Source organism: Coregonus lavaretus (genome assembly GCF_964263955.1).
Source record: "Coregonus lavaretus genome assembly, chromosome: 24".
Classification (NCBI taxonomy): Eukaryota; Metazoa; Chordata; class Actinopteri; order Salmoniformes; family Salmonidae; genus Coregonus; species Coregonus lavaretus.
This window is the reverse complement of record NC_140011.1, coordinates 9,861,902-9,879,666: the sequence shown is the minus strand read 5'-3', so window position 1 is coordinate 9,879,666 and position 17,765 is coordinate 9,861,902. Positions and strand designations below refer to the sequence as shown.

The 17,765-nt window shown below is 43.8% G+C and overlaps 1 protein-coding gene across 1 annotated transcript in view; it reads left to right on the top strand.

Moving 5' to 3' along the window:
• Nucleotides 1–6,521: 6,521 nt before the first annotated feature.
• The window catches only part of LOC311099390 (formin-binding protein 1-like), a gene marked incomplete at its 5' end in the record, with an annotated part of 45,243 nt that continues 33,999 nt past the window's right edge, over nt 6,522–17,765 (top strand). The window contains one exon of the mRNA XM_084140091.1: nt 6,522–6,734. Within this exon, the coding sequence (XP_083996217.1) occupies nt 6,522–6,734 (213 nt within the window). The remainder of the gene's footprint in view (nt 6,735–17,765) is intronic.

The following is a 17,765-nucleotide window of genomic DNA, read 5'->3' as shown; positions in this document are numbered from 1 at the left end:
CAGTCCATAGCATCAATGCCTTCCTCTTGCAGGAACTGCTGACACACTCCAGCCACATTAGGTCTAGCATTGTCTTGCATTAGGAGGAACCCAGGGCCAACCGCACCAGCATATGGTCTCACAAGGGGTCTGAGGATCTCATCTCGGTACCTAATGGCAGTCAGGCTACCTCTGGCGAGCACATGGAGGGCTGTGCGGCCCCCCAACGAAATGCCACCCCACACCATGACTGACCCACCGCCAAACCGGTCATGCTGGAGGATGTTGCAGGCAGCAGAACGTTCTCCATGGCGTCTCCAGACTCTGTCACGTCTGTCACATGTGCTCAGTGTGAACCTGCTTTCATCTGTGAAGAGCACAGGGCGCCAGTTACATTGGAGTTACATTGTGTTGTTTAAGTGTTCCCTTTATTTTTTTGAGCAGTGTATATATTCTTAAATTCCATTCCTTACTAGATTTGTGTGTATTGGGTATATGTTGTGAAATTGTTAGATATTACTTGTTAGATATTACTGCACTGTCGGAGGTAGAAGCACAAGCATTTTGCTACACCCGCAATAACATCTGCTAAACACGTGTATGTGACAAATAACATTTGATTTGATTTGATTTTGATTTGAATGTACTGGCCAGCTAATGTCAACATTACATCTGGTGAATTGAACATATTTTCCTCTGTACATTTAAAAGCGGGTGGTATAGAAAGAAATGGTGGCTGTTGTAGCTCTGCTAATATAAACAGACTGCCAGTGCTGATCACAATCTTCTCATTAGAAACCCTTCTTGGAACAGGACTACGAATCAGCTTAACATTTTTTAAATAATAAATATGACATGAACAGTGTGCCTCTCAGCCTGTCTGTTTTCTTATCTCCACCATCAGGTATTTAAATTGTTCCTGTTCTTCCATCACCGTAGGCAGCAGTTCATTATGCCAGGTGTTGTGTGGATTCTTTTTTTTTTCAGAGGAAACAGGTCCATTGATTGGTCCCCTGGGAGAAGTAACTGTTTTTTAATTGGAGAGGAAACAGACGTTTGAAACAGGAAGTTGTTGCGATGCGCTGATAGTTCTATCTCATTTTGCACAGAGTTCTGCATCGAGTCTTACCGTGCAGTGTAGCCTATGTGTCTAGAAATGTACTGTGAAGGATGATAGTGAAATGACAGAGAGATAATCAAACTGGCCACAGTATGATATCACAAATCAGTCCTACACCTCGTCTTCCCTACCCAGTGATAAGAATGCAAGGAAACGGTCCGAAAGCTATTGGCTCACCTCCAGAAACAAGTGAGTCTCAGGGACCAGATAGAGAGGGTATGCTACAAGTCACAGACGTGTTTGTAAAGGGCTCTACGGCTGGCAAGCATGTCTAGTGTTCCACCGATTTCACAGTAGAGCTACTGCCGATCCCATTCTCATCACCACTTGTCATCTCTTGTCAATCACACACACCTGGTGCTCATTCCCCTAATTAGTATGTGTTCCCTCTGTTCCCCTTGTCTTTGTGAGTGATTGTTTTGTTGTGAGAGCGTGTAGCTCGGTTGAGCTACATTTCACTGTGTTATTTGCCAAGGTGGATGTTTTCCCTTGTACAGTGTCATTTGACACTTGGGGCGTTTGATTTATGCAAACGGATTAAACTCTGGACTTCGGTATTTTACCTCCTGCGCCTGACTCCTTCTTTCACACCTCGTCACACGAGGGCTCTGTACTTTGGAAGGCAGGTGAATTTAATGGCCGTTTGATGTGAAGTGATTCAGGGTTTAAGGATTTGGCCCAGGCCTATCTCTTGTGTCAGTTAAATTAAATTCATTTGTCTCTCTCTGGCTGCTAGCCTAAGTAGCTGAGTAAGAATGAAACAGCCTTTTAGGCAGATCCATCCTGCATTGCTTCCCCCACCCCATTTTTCTCTCTCTTTCTTTCCCTTTTGTCATAGTTTTTTGTAATTTTGTCTCTCGCTCTCTCTCTCTCTCTCTCTCTCTCTCTTGCTGTATCTCTCTGTGTCATTAGATATATATTTTTCTCCCTCCCCCTCTCTTTCTTTCTCTCTGTTTCTCCCCTTTCAAGACTGGAACTGGCATGGATCTAATCCTCTGAAGAAAGAGAGGAGGTTCAGGGGGTTCACTAACAGCTGTGCAGGGAGGTTTTTTAGTGAGGTGAGTCTAAATGTTGGTGCGGGAAGTCTAAAGGTTGTCGCCTCAAATCCGTAAATTCGTCACATTAACTTTCAATTGTTGAATCAAAATGAATAGCCAAATGTCTGTCTATGTTAGATTGTACAGCAGTGTAGAACCCACCTCATTGCCCCAAAGTGCAGTCTCTGTAACCCTATGTGGCCCGACGCTTTCATGTCTCATGTTCTCATCTCTGCAGAACATCTTTGCTCTTCCATCCATAGCAGCCTAATTAACCAGTATGTCTCTGCCAACATCCATTCCCCCAGAAGGACCCTCTGCAAGGGCATCCCATTTCATCCCCAGCCACAGGCACAGTCTCAGGCTGGGTGATAGATCTGTGAAGTGTAATGAAATTGAAACAATGCCCTGGTTAGAGAGGGGTGACTGTGGTCCTCCTTCTGGCACATGTCGTTGTGTTTTAGCAGACTTTATGTTATATACTCTGCTAAGCTTGAATAGCCTACCTTCTGCTTTCAGTTTAAAATGAGAGGAAGGTGCATAAGTAGGCTGACGTGTCTCTCTCTCTTACGTAAGACCTGGTTCTCAATTCCACAATGGACTACTTTGATACATACTCATGCATGCAGCTAGTCTCCAACTAGCCCCATGGAAGTACAGTAAAGTTTGACCACACAAACATATTGTCATCTTATCCCTCTCTGCACATACCTACCATGTCTCAAATCATATCTGGATAGACATGGTGTACTGCCAGATCATCCAAAGGAACTTGCCAGAGTGACAGCCAGGAGCCAGAGCAGTAGACACAACCAAAACAGCACTCCTTTATTTGGTGGTTTAGGAAATATCTCTAATCACGACTGACTAAATGGCTAATAAACAGAAATGTCTCCAGTCCAGACTGCATGAAACCCTCTCTGATGGTTGGAGAGAGAGAAAGGGTCAGTTCACGAAAGGCTTGAGGGTTGTTTGCTACTTCACGTGGTTGTTCTGGTCTAAATCAGCTTACAGGCATATTTACTGCAAGCAGAAAGAAAGCAACTGTGGAAGTATCTGAGCATTAAGATGTGTCCTATATACATTAGAAACACAGAGATGGAGAAGCCTAACTAACATTGTCATATAAACTAAACAGAGTAATTATGTACTGCCTCATCTCAACACTTTAACCTTTATGGCCACAATTTTGCACTTTCCATTCTGTCTGTGTTTATGTCTATACAGCATGTGGTCACGGCCTTTCCGGGCCTCTACGTGATGTAGAGAGAGGTACTATGTCGTTAGTTGAAGATTTATGTAGTGTTGGAGTTTTGACTAAAGGAAAACACGGGAACAGACACCATACACTGTCATGTTTACCTGGAGAGTGAGTGAGTGCGTGCTGCTTAAAAGACATGCACTACAGGCAATCTGAGCCCCCCAAAATAGAGTGTTGGGTGTATAGGGGCTAGCAGGAGGTCGTATTGAGGTGGATTCCTACTAGGGTGTGCTTTGATCCTCACCCTGGGGTGTGAACTGACCCTGGTGGTCTTGCTGGACTGCGATATGAAGAAGTGGTAACTAAGATTGGGAGGGCCATGGTAAAACGAGAAGCCCTTCTACTAAAGTTACTCTACACTCCTTCCTCTAGCCTTCAGTGAAAGGCTATGGGCTATTTATGAACAGAGGTCTTTGGTGAGTCGTTCCATGTCATCTCAGCAAGCCATGACACCCCCCATCTTAAATTGTTTATGTAGTTAGAAACAGGTAAGATTGGCATTCCTGAAAAATGATTTTGTTAAAATTGTATTTCTGAGAAATTAATTGATTGCACCCAAATTGGTAATTTTAATTTATAGGATTCAGATACAATTCAATAAATATAGAACCCAACATCTGATTTGGACCAAACTTCTTCCTACCAACGAGTAAGACATGAGGAATCTATTATAAAATGTTTTTGCCACACACGGAACCCACACCCATGCCAATCCCACCCCAACAACCAGTATACAGTATCATCAGTTCTCTATGTTTGACAAGTAGTATGACGCTGCGGCCTGAAATATTGCTTCTCCATACTGTGTAATGTATTCCCTGTGAATCTGGTGATGTTTTTCCCCCTGTTCAGAGCAATTATTTACCATAAAGTAATGTGAAAGTACCAGGTTTTGACCAATAGATGCCGCTGTACATGCTACACCACCACACTCCTTAATCCATTTAGCTGGTCTCTTGTGTTTATTAAATAGATCACAACATTTCCTTTGCAACTTTGGGTAGAAAACCAATAGATTTGGCTCATGATGAAAATAAATTGTGTGGTCATCCTCACAATTCAAGCCTCAATGAAAGCAAATGTTTTGTTTAATGTTTCTCTGTAATAATACTTGCCACCTAGCAATTTTAGAAGCTGTCTTTAGCTTGCCCAGATAGGTTCCCAATCTCCCAACCTCATAACTAGCTACTAAGAAGCCATTTCAGGCTATCAATCAAGTTAGAGTAGCTAGCTCGTCTAACTGTCTTTGCTGGCAAGGTTGGTAGTAGGCTTGGGCGGTATACCGTATACCGGGGTATTCAGCTGTCCCCATAGGAAAACCATTTGAAGAACCCTTTTTGGTTCCAGGTAGAACCCTTTTTACAGAGGGTTCTACATGTAACCCAAAAGGGTTCTACCTGAAGACAAGAAGGGTTCTTTTCTGGGACAGCTGAAGAACCCTTTTGGAACCCTTTTGTCTAAGAGTGTATGCTTAGAAATGCAAAAAATAAACATATTTTTTTACATAGAACTAAGCATAATGATTATGGCTCTAGATTGCAGGAAAAAGCCATCCTCACGTCCTTTGTGCACCCTCAGATTTTTGGGGTGCATGACACCCCTGCATGTTACGATAGTTTATAGCTGAAATACTCTGAAGAGTTTCCCTTGCTGACTGCGGTCTGGGCCTGCATGAGCCTAGTGTTGGTGGCCTTGGAGAGGGATTGAGTCTTGCGTCTGAAATGACAACCTATTACCTACTGTACAGAGTGCACTACTTTTGACCACTACTATGGTCTGAAGTAGTGCACTACATAGGGAATATGGTGCCAATTTGGACTTAGCCACAGTGCTATCTCTGGACAGCTGGTCCTCTGGGCAGGGGTGCCATTGTTGTGACATTACATTCACTGTTAACTGCTCGCCCTTGCCCATTAAACACGCCTATGCTCAGCGTGAGTGCTAGTCTGCAGCAGGGCAGGGAATGGAGGCTGCCAGTTGGCTGTATGTTTGGGGCTTGAGGTTGATTCGATGATGCTGCTCCTATCTGAATGTAAAGCAGTAGGACCGCTAGCTAGCATTGTAAGGCCTACAGTAACAACAACACAGGGCCTGCACTGTGCAGCTGGGCAGATGTGGACTAATCTGAATTACCCTCCCCTTCCCTCCTATATCACCCACCCACCCAATGTTATCAAGATCTGGCAGATCAGATCTTGAACAGAGACCCTCTAGAACAGGGGTATTCTACTCTTACACTACACGGTCCAGAGCCTGCTGATTTTCTGTTCTACCTGATAATGAATTGCACCCACCTGGTGTCCCAGGTCTAAATCAGCTCCTGATTAGAGGGGAACAATGAAAAAACACATTGGAACTGGCTTCGAGGTCCAGAGTTGAGTTTGAGGGCTCTAGAGTATTGGGAAGCTGGATGGGTTCAAATTTCCTCATACAGTATGGATGTGTTCCAATTCCCTCATATATTATACCAGCAAGAGCCTATAAGCCTATAGTTCAGTATGCTTAGGCTATATTTGTTTCCACCCACTCTTCATCTGCATAGCTCTATCACATGGTTGGTTTAATCCTAGAAATGTATATTTATTTTCCTTGTTAGCCTTTTAATCTAGACAATATGCGATTATGTAAGAAATAAGACCTTGATCTCTTTCAAAAATAACAAACTCTGAAAAACAGCTCTAAGAACAATGGCTGAGGTGTGTTCATTGGCCAATGTAGTAATCTCAGAGAGAACGGTGGCATTTGATTGGGCGGTGGTGTAGCTGAGGGGTCGGGGTGAGGCGAAAGGGTTTGTAATCAGATTAATAACCACGTCAAAACCAGGTTTCTACTGAGTAATGTCATCTCAGAGCCCTGGGCATTCTGGGTAAAGGCTGGTAAAGTTCTAGACTGGTTAGATTGGTTCTGGAAGTCTCTCTTCGTCCTTGGGTTCTATCTTTGTCCATTTGGTTCTTTCATTCTTTTTGGTTATAATCTTCAGTCTGTTGGACTTATTGTTGTGATCTACGAAGGACATCTAGGTCAAAACTTGTATTATTTTCCTCCATTGTATTTTTCACCTTCTGTAATGGATTAAAGTCCTTGGCAGCTCTATAACATTCTCCTAAATTGGAGTGCAAGGATCATGAGCATGTTTCGCAGGCGGAGTGAGTTCTTTGGACTCCTGGACCCTGTGTGCTCGCCCAAAACAGACACGATGAAAACGGATATGCTGAGAAGGGCCTCTGCGCCGAACCCAGGGATGGGTGCAGGGACACGGTTGAGCCATGAGACCCAGCAGCTGACCCCATTTGAGGAGTATCTGCAGACCCTACTGCAGATGAAGATTACCAGCTCTGTGAGTGTATATCAGTAACTGGTGATTCTCTCCTCATAGTGATTTTCAACATCTCTGTCATAGTTAGGAGACAGTTACACATCTGAGCTCCACAGCCCGTACAATACCTTCAGAAGCAATTTAATCGGCAATGCACAACTTTAAAAAAATACATGATACTGTGTCTGAAGGAAACTTACTTGGTTTAAATTAAATGTAGGCTATGTAACACTAACACAAATCTACATGTTCAACTCTACTGTCACTTGGTATCAGTTGAACTTCTGAGCTCAGGGACTGCTCATTTGTTTGTCACATGATGAGCAAAGCCTAAATTATTTCTGCTGTAAAGGCCTGAATGAATGAGTCGTGGACCACCTTTCCAGTTACAGTGACTCACAGCCAGGGATCTAAATTATTTAAAAAAATATTGGTAACACTGGTGCTCCCAACTTCAACAAGGCAACACTAACCATGTTGTCTCCCACAAATGATTCAGTACCCCCACCCTTGGGCCAATTACTGACAATTATTCAAACAATTAAGTATTTTTTCCCTCGCTGGAAATCCAAACTTGATAGCTCACAATGGACGGGATGTCAGAGAACGGACTTGACTGCTTGATAGAGAGATGCATTGAAGTTTTCAGTTATTACTATAGCGCTCCCCTTTCGCCAATATGTGTAATTTTGTGAATGTCGGATCTCCATGGCAAGACGCATCATTCACCCAAGTTTTGTCAAAATAGGACCAGTGGTGAGATATCGTGTGTGACTAATGTACGGACGTACTTACGAATGTGCGGAGACAGATCCATAGTCACCCCCCCCCCCCCCCCCAACGATTTCATCATGGGGGACAATACATTTAATTAATTATTTAAAAAAAGTAAATAATAATAAACATTGCCAACATTATAAATTGTTAAATGCATCTGTATAGAATTACAGTGCCTATAGATGGTCTACACACCCTTTCAAAATGTTCACCATTTGTGAATGGGCAGAGGTTATAGATCCTTATGGGACACTTGTTTCTCATGAGGAGATGCATATATGTACAAAATGTCATGACTGTAGCTCAAAAGAGACAGGAGATATGATTGTTACAAGTTTGGTGGTGGACAAAAAGTTTAATTTGCAGAAAATGTAATGGGCCAAGTTTATAGGTTCTTATTAGTATTTTACAAATGTTCCATCCCAAAAATAAATCACTGTTCTCCCAGGAAACCAGGTAGTTCCCACCAAAAAAGCGTCTGCTAAATGGCATATTATTTATATTATTATATTATTACCGTGAAATGCTTACTTACAGCCCTTAACCAACAATGCATTTATTTTTTAATAAAAAAGTAAAATAAAACAACAACAACAAAAAAGTGTTGAGAAAAAAAGAGCAGAAGTAAAATAAAATAACAGTAGGGAGGCTATATACAGGGGGGTACCGGTGCAGAGTCAATGTGCGGGGGCACCGGCTAGTTGAGGTAGTTGAGGTAATATGTACATGTGGGTAGAGTTAAAGTGACTATGCATAAATAATTAACAGAGTAGCAGCAGCGTAAAAAGATGGGGTGGGGATAGGGGGGCAGTGCAAATAGTCTGGGTAGCCATGATTAGCTGTTCAGGAGTCTTATGGCTTGGGGGTAGAAGCTGTTGAGAAGCCTTTTGAACCTAGACTTGGCGCTCCGGTACCGCTTGCCGTGCGGTAGCAGAGAGAACAGTCTATGACTAGAGTGGCTGAAGTCTTTGACAATTTTGAGGGCCTTCCTCTGACACCGCCTGGTATAGAGGTCCTGGATGGCAGGAAGCTTGGCCCCAGTGATGTACTGGGCCATACGCACTACCCTCTGTAGTGCCTTACGGTCAGAGGCCGAGCAGTTGCCATACCAGGCGGTGATGCAACCAGTCAGGATGCTCTCGATGGTGCAGCTGTATAACTTTTTGAGGATCTGAGGACCCATGCCAAATCTTTTCAGTCTCCTGAGGGGGAATAGGCTTTGTCGTGCCCTCTTCACGACTGTCTTGGTGTGTTTGGACCATGATAGTTTGTTGGTGATGTGGACGCCAAGGAACTTGAAGCTCTCAACCTGTTCAACTACAGCCCCATCGATGAGAATGTGGGCATGCTCAGTCCTCTCTTTTTTTCCTGTAGTCCACAATCATCTCCTTTGTCTTGGTCACGTTGAGGGAGTGGTTGTTATCCTGGCACCACACGGCCAGGTCTCTGACCTCCTCCCTATAGGCTGTCTCATCATTGTCGGTGATCAGGCCTACCACTGTTGTGTCGTCAGCAAACTTAATGATGGTGTTGGAGTCGTGCCTGGCCATGCAGTCATGGGTGAACAGGGAGTACAGGAGGGGACTGAGCATGCACCCCTGAGGGGCCCCCATGTTGAGGATCAGCGTGGCAGATGTGTTGTTACCTACCCTTACCACCTGGGGGCGGCCCATCAGGAAGTCCAGGATCCAGTTGCAGAGGGAGGTGTTTAGTCCCAGGATCCTTAGCTTAGTGATGAGCTTTGAGGGCACTATGGTGTTGAACGCTGAGCTGTAGTCAATGAATAGCATTCTCACGTAGGTGTTCCTCTTGTCCAGGTGGGAAAGGGCAGTGTGGAGTGCAATAGAGATTGCATCATCTGTGGATCTGTTGGGGCGGTATGCAAATTGGAGTGGGTCTAGGGTTTCTGGGATAATGGTGTTGATGTGAGCCATGACCAGCCTTTCAAAGCACTTCATGGCTACAGACGTGAGTGCTACGGGTCGGTAGTCATTTAGGCAGGTTATCTTAGTGTCCTTGGGCACGGGGACTATGGTGGACTCCTTGAAACATGTTGGTATTACAGACTCAGTCAGGGACATGTTGAAAATGTCAGTGAAGACACTTGCCAGTTGGTCAGCGCATGCTCGGAGTACACGTCCTGGTAATCCATCTGGTCCTGCGGCCTTGTGAATGTTGACCTGCTTAAAAGTCTTACTCACATCGGCTACGGAGAGCGTGATTACATAGTCATCCGTAACAGATGGTGCTCTCATGCATGCTTCAGTGTTGCTTGCCCCGAAGCGAGCATAGAATTGGTTTAGCTCGTCTGGTAGGCTTGTGTCACTGGGCACACCTGTCTATATAAGGTCCCACAGTTGACAGTGCATGTCAGAGCAAAAACCAAGCCATGAGGTCGAAGGAATTGTCCGTAGAGCTCCGAGACAGGATTGTGTCGAGGCACAGTTCTGGGGAAGGGTACCAAAAAATGTCTGCAGCATTGAAGGTCCCCAACGAACAAGGTGGCCTCCATCATTCTTAAATGGAAGAAGTTTGGAACCACCAAGACTCTTCCTAGAGCTGGCCGCCCGTACAAACTGAGCAATCGGGGGAGAAGGGCCTTGGTCAGCGAGGTGACCAAGAACCCGATGTTGTTCTTCTCAGACCATTTACAAATTATATTTCATAACTTAAGGTTTATGATCACACCGGTAATAGATCAGTTGTTGTATTACTTGTGAGGCACAGCTGAGTGGGCATAAATGTAAATAATTGTACTTTGCTGATGATGCCTGCATCTGATGGTCAGTTTCAGCGGAGAGAGGGAGAGAGCAGCAGAGGGTCCGCCTCTCACCATCCCTCTGCTCTCCCTCCCTCCACTGAGACTGACCATGACCAAAAAGGGGACACCGTCTTCCAGCTGATGGCGAAACTTGAGTCACACCGCATTATTTTGGCCTCATGCACAAATTCATGTTGTTACTCCTATGACCAGAGAAAGTGATATATTTCCACTAATAATAACACTAATAATAACAATGTAAGTCTTTTGATACACTCATTCATTGCAGCTGCAGTGCTGGTTGAAGCGGAAGTGGAAGAAAGGAGAAGCGCATTTTATGGCTTATAAAATAAAAAAACGTAAACATGAACTCGTGGGTGATGAAGATGGAGTCAGGCGCAGAAGGTGTGAATCACAGAATACGGTTTATTCATCCAATACAGTAGTTCGCAGCAATGTGAAAACCAAATACAATGCGACTTCAATGCGCACTGGGGAAACAAAACACACGGGTGAATATCCCGGCGACAAAAGTAACATAATGCACAACACGAGCTAGCGACACCTCCACATGGAACAATAACACACAAAGACATGGGGGAGCAGAGGGAATAATTGTACAGAGACTGATGAGGTGATGTGAACCAGGTGTGTGTGAAAACAAGACAAAACAAATGGAATGATGAGATGAGGAGCAGCAGTGGCTAGAAGGCCGGTGACGACGAACGCCAAAGCCTGCCCAAACAAGGAGAGGTGGTAGCTTCGGAGGAAGTCGTGACACTCACGCATAAAAACAGCAGCTCTTTGCTGTATTCTTTTACAGGACACACTCTGTTGAGTATAGCCTTTTACAGGACACACTCTGTTGAGTATAGCCTTTTACAGGACACACTCTGTTGAGTATACACATACAAGGAAGGACACATGCCAGGCAAGCACACGTATGCATGCACGTACACACGTGGGACAGACACACCAACACACTCACACATTGCTGACTAGCCGTTGTCATGTTTCTATAAATATGTGCATGGCATGCAAACAACAGCGCTAACACACACGCTGATGGCAGCACACTCAGCCAGCTGCATTTATGCAAAAAAAGGATGTGTGTGTGTATACATATTTTTAGAGGACCGTTTTGAATACTTTATCATCAGATCAACTGGCTGGTGTAAAACTCCGACAGATGAAACAAAAGTATGCTTATAGGAGGCTAAATATTAAGAGAGGTTATTTGGGCTATGTCACAGTGCCTTGCAAAAGTATTCATCCCCCTTGGCGTTTTTCCTATTTTGTTGCATTACAACCTGTAATTTAATTTCATGTAATGGACATACACAAAATAGTCCAAATTGGTGAAGTGAAATGAAAAAAATTACTTAAATAACGGAAACGTGGTGCTTGCATATGTATTCATCCCCTTTGCTATGAAGCCCCTAAATAAGATCTGGTGCAATCAATTACCTTCAGAAGTCACATAATTAGTTAAATAAAGTCCACCTGTGTGCAATCTAAGTGTCACATGATCTGTCACATGATCTCAGTATATATACACCTGTTCTGAAAGGCCCCAGAGTCTACAACACCACTAAGCAAGGGTCACCACCAAGCAAGCGGCACGAAGACCAAGGAGCTCTCCAAACAGGTCAGGGACAAAGTTGTGGAGAAGTACAGATCAGGGTTGGGTTATAAAAAAATATCCGACACTTTGAACATCCCATGGAGCACCATTAAATCCATTATAAAAAAATTGAAAGAATATGGCACCACAACAAACCTGCCAAGAGAGGGCCGCCCACCAAAACTCACGGACCAGGCAAGGAGGGCATTAATCAGAGAGGCAACAAAGAGACCAAAGATAACCCTGAAGGAGCTGCAAAGCTCTACAGCAGAGATTGGAGTCTCTGTCCATAGGACCACTTTAAGCCGTACACTCCACAGAGCTGGGCTTTACAGAAGAGTGGCCAGAAGAAAGCCATTGCTTAAAGAAAAAAATAAGCAAACACGTTTGGTGTTCGCCAAAAGGCGTGTGGGGGACTCCCCAAACATATGGAAGAAGGCTATGTCTGGCGCAAACCCAACACCTCTCATCACCCCGAGAACACCATCCATGGGGATGTTTTTCATCGGAAGGGACTGGGAAACTGGTCAGAATTAAAGGAATGATAGATGGCGCTAAATACAGGGAAATTATTGAGGGAAACCTGTTTCAGTCTTCCTGAGATTTGAGACTGGGACGGAGGTTCACCTTTCAGCAGGACAATGACCCTAAGCATACTGCTAAAGCAAAACATTTAAATGTCTTGGAATGGCCTAGTCAAAGCCCAGACCTCAATCCAATTGAGATTCTGTGATATGACTTAAAGATTGCTGTACACCAGCAGAACCCATTCAACTTGAAGGAGCTGGAGCAGTTTTGCCTTGAAGAATGGGCAAAAATCCCAGTGGCTAGATGTGCCAAGCTTATAGAGACATACCCCAAGAGACTTGCAGCTGTAATTACTGCAAAAGGTGGCTCTACAAAGTATTGACTTTGGGGATGTGAATAGTTATGCACGCTCAAGTTCTGTTTTTTTGTCTTATTTCTTGTTTGTTTCATAATAAAAAGTATTTTGTATCTTCAAAGTGGTAGGCATGTTGTGAAAATCAAATGATACAAACCCCCCAAAAACTCCATTTTAATTCCAGGTTGTAAGGCAACAAAATAGGAAAAATGCCAAGGGGGGTGAATACTTTCGCAAGCCACTGTATTACATAACTTACATTCTAAATGCCGTATAGGCTTTTTATATTGCATGGGGAAGATCAGAGCTGGTTTTAGTCAGGGTGATGAGGAGTCATTGCTTGTAGTTCAGAACAGGCTGAAACTGCCACATAAAGAGAAGGGAAGGAAGGGAGAGGTCCAGTCTAGGTTAATGATTACAGTCTTGTGTAAAGTCATTGTTTAGGGGGAGTAGGGCGGGTGGCGATGGGGTTGAAGGGGGCACTTAAAGTGCATTTAGGCCTTTTAGTTCACCAAGGCAAATGTTTGTGGTGATACTCACTGTCCAGTGGAACCCTGTGTGTGTGTGTGTGTGGTGTGTGTGTCCCTTTTTGTGTCTGTGTCTGTCCCCTCCGCCCAGGGGTTACTGAGTCCTCCAGTGGAGAGTATTATTCCTACCCAGTTTTCTGGACAAAGCCTCTGTGTGCTCAGGACCCAGGTCGGCATCTCCCACTAAATATTTGTCCTTGTGGTCGGACGCCCATACTCGTGAGACATGCTGAAGTAGCCTAATGCATTGACATAGACAGGGAAACAAAAAAACTATTTTGCAGAGTACAACTCTCCTCTCTGCTCTATTGTGCCTTTGTGTTGAGATCAGACGGAGACGGAGAGGGGAAATGGGGGAGAGAGAGAGAGAGAGAGGGGAGATTGTTAGATGTCATGACATGACATTTGTTGGTTGTTTAAAATAGGAAAACTACTGAGCAATCCGACATTTTCCTCTATTGTGCTGTAGTTTATTAGACAGGCCAGGACCAGAACTTCTGTTGGTGCATGTAGACTTGTTAGCAGCAATGGGATATTCATCACAAAGAGCTAATGACCGATTGGGGAAAAACAGCGATAATACTGATACTGATATACTGACCTGTGGTCCTCACCGTTTGCTCTGTATGTTTAGTTTTGATAATGAATTGGAAGGACCACAAGTCCCAGGGACTTTAGGCTACATCATATGACTTGGAGCATAGGTCCAGTAGTTCAGTATGTCAGCAACAAGCTCTGGGGAGCTTTCCTCAAGATGCTAAGATCAGGATCGGATTCCTGATTATTATCCTGATCTATTATTTAGGAGAAACCAAATCACCCTAATCAGCATTTAGGAGAAACCAAATCACCCTAATCAGCCTAATATTAATACTATGTGATACTTTTCAGTGGAATTACTTATTCCTTGTAACAAGGGCCGGGAGTTTGTCTCTGACCATGTGAACTGACTGGGCCGTAGTTAGGCCTATCGCCAATACATTTTTCCTCGTCAGGTCATATGGTCAGGAAAGTCTCCTCTTAGCCCTACTCATAACATTTGGTCCACACTTCTATTCTACTACACACTTCTATTCTATTCTACTATGATGTGAAGGATCTCTGACCGAGACAATGACTTCTAAGCCCTCTTTAGTTATAGTCCCATTGTCCTCCTCTCTATCCATCCAGCAGAACATCTGCCCCCTCTGTCTCTATGTGTGCCCCTCCACTCCTCTATTGGGACAACTGGTTTACCCCTCTCCCTCTCCACATGTGTGCTGTGGTGGGACTATTATTTCTGGAGGAACAGTGGGAGACTATGCTACTTCCGGATGTTAATATGTTTTCTGTCTGTATTATATTATTACTGGTGGTATACCATAGAGAGACCCCCAAATAACTTGCAACATGATCTTAAACCATTTCCCATGTGAAGAATAGTTTTATATAGGCTAGATTATGACTCTAAAGTGTATACGATGTGTTTGAAAGCATGGTGTTTTGTAGACTCTCCCATTTATGACATTTCTGTGATTATGCGATAATACAGTGCCTTGCAAAAGTATTCACCCCCCTTGGCGTTTTTCCTATTTTGTTGCATTACAACCTGTAATTTAAATTGATTTTTATTTGAATTTCATGTAATGGACATACACAAAAACTCCAAATTGGTGAGGTGAAATGTTTCAATAAATTCAAAAAAATAAATAACGGAAAAGTGGTGCGTGCATATGTATTTACCCCTTTGCTATGAAGCCCCTAAATAAGATCTGGTGCAACCAATTACCTTCAGAAGTCACATAATTAGTTAAATAAAGTCCACCTGTGTGCAATCTAAGTGTCACATGATCTATCACATGATCTCAGTATATATACACCTGTTCTGAAAGTCCCCAGAGTCTGCAACACCACTAAGCAAGGGGCACCACCAAGCATGCGGCACCATGAAGGCCAAGGAGCTCTCCAAACAGGTCAGGGACAAAGTTGTGGAGAAGTACAGATCAGGGTTGAGTTATAAAAAATATCCAAAACTTTGAACATCCCACGGAGCACCATTAAATCCATTATTAAAAAATTGAAAGAATATGGCACCACAACAAACCTGCCAAGAGGGGGCCACCCACCAAAACTCACGGACCAGGCAAGGAGGGCATTAATCAGAGCGGCAACAAAGAGACCAAAGATAACCCTGAAGGGGCTGCAAAGCTCCACAGCAGAGATTGGAGTCTCTGTCCATAGGACCACTTTAAGCCGTACACTCCACAGAGCTGGGCTTTACAGAAGAGTGGCCAGAAGAAAGCCATTGCTTAAAGAAAAAAATAGGCAAAAAATGTTGGTGTTCGCCAAAAGGCATGTGGGAGACTCCCCAAACGAAGAAGGTACTCTGGTCAGATGAGACTAAAATGGAGCTTTTTGGCCATCAAGGAAAACGTTATGTCTGGCGCAAACCCAACACCTCTCATCACCCTGAGAACACCATCCCCACAGTGAAGCATGGTGGTGGCAGCATCATGCTGTGGGGATGTTTTTCATCGGCAGGGACTGGGAAACTGGTCATAATTGAAAGAATGATGGATGGCGCTAAATACAGGGAAATCCTTGAGGGAAACCTGTTTCAGTCTTCCAGAGATTTGAGACTGGGACGGAGGTTCACTGTCCAGCAAGACAATGTCCCTAAGCATACTGCTAAAGCAACACTCGAGTGGTTTAAGGGGAAACATTTAAATGTCTTGGAATGGCCTAGTGAAAGCCCAGACCTCATTCCAATTGAGAATCTGTGGTATGACTTAAAGATTGCTGTACACCAGCGGAACCCATCCAACTTGAAGGAGCTGGAGCAGTTTTACCTTGAAGAATGGGCAAAAATTCCAGTGGCTAGATGTGCCAAGCTTATAGAGACATACCCCAAGAGACTTGCAGCTGTAATTGGGGGTGAATAGTTATGCAGGCTCAAGTTTTCTGTTTTTTTTGTCTTATTTCTTGTTTGTTTCACAATAATCATAATTTAGCATCTTCAAAGTGGTAGGCATGTTGTGTAAATCAAATGATACATACCCCCCCAAAATCCATTTTAATTCCAGGTTGTAAGGCAACAAAATAGGAAAAATGCCAAGGGGGGTGAATATTTTCGCAAGCCACTTTAAGCTGAGTAAATGTAGGCCTATCTTTAGCACTTGATTGGTATGTGTGTGTGTGTGCATGCATGTTTCCTTAAGATTTTGAGACTCATAGAAACATGTAGGTCCATTACTCTTGCACACTTGGACAACTACTTAACATTCCCTTATTTCAGCTGACCTGTTCAACCATGAACACTGACCCCTCCCCTCTCTCTTTCTAATGGCCTATTGATTTCCTCTTCCCACTGGGCACAGACGTCAATTCAACATCTATTCAATCAGTGTGTGCCCAGTGGGTTTTGATTCTGACATGGGAATTTATTGAGAACGCTGACCTGTAACGAAGTTTTGGAGTGCCTACAACATATGGATTGTAACTTATTGTGAGGTTTGACACAGACCAGTCCTAGCCTGTAATGATCAGAAGTATTTTTGAGTCTGCCTGCTCTACTACAGTCTTCAAACAGCAAACCATCAACCTTGGGTTAGGTGCCAATAAATGAATCGGAATCTAAAAAGCTTTTAGAATAGGTTTCTCTAGATCTGGCTACCTTATTTGCGCTCCCTCTTTTGGAGGATTGATGATTTCAATATCTTTCCTTTTATCCTCTTTCACTCCCTTCAAAAAGAGAGGGCACCATGTCAAACGTTTCATCAGAAGTTGTTGTCTTTCTTCTTCCAAGGCCTGTCATGGTGAATCATCCTATGTTGGAGCTTACAGGACCATTATTTTACACGTCTTGTCTCTGGGAGATGAATTGTGGCTCTTTGGTGTTCTGTTCTGAACAGAGATTAAACAGAAGCAACAACAGCAGTTTCTCTGGAGAGCTGAGATGTCAATGGAATGTGTTTGCTAGTGTATGAAAATGAGAGGGGAAGAGAGAGATAGAAAGAGAGAGAGGGGGGAAGTGTGAGGGAGGTAGGGAGAGCTTTCCAATATACTTGGCAGAAGTCAATGATTTTCAGACATTATCTAAGTGTTGTTGACCCATTACCTTCAGGGGCCAGCATAATGGGGGCCTTGTTACCCTCTACCGCCCTCTGTGGTTGAAAATGAAAGTGCAGAAACTAGCCAGGTTATTACCTAGGGGGCTTTATGCACAATCATTGCATTATTTTTCAGTGCCAACAGAAGTGATATTTTACAGTTCATTCTATGTTAGATTACAGGAAGGGGTTAAGGAGAGGGGGGAAGGGGAGAGGAGGAGGAGGAGAAGAAGGAAGAGGAGAAGAAGGAAGAGAGATAGAGGAGGAACAAGAAGAATAGTGGTTTGGGATGCAGCCAGAAAGTCCATTCTCATACACAGCAGCAGCGGCTGTAGCAGTCTAGTGGTGGATAGCTAATGTATGTTATGGAAGCTGGCTGCTGTCCACACTCT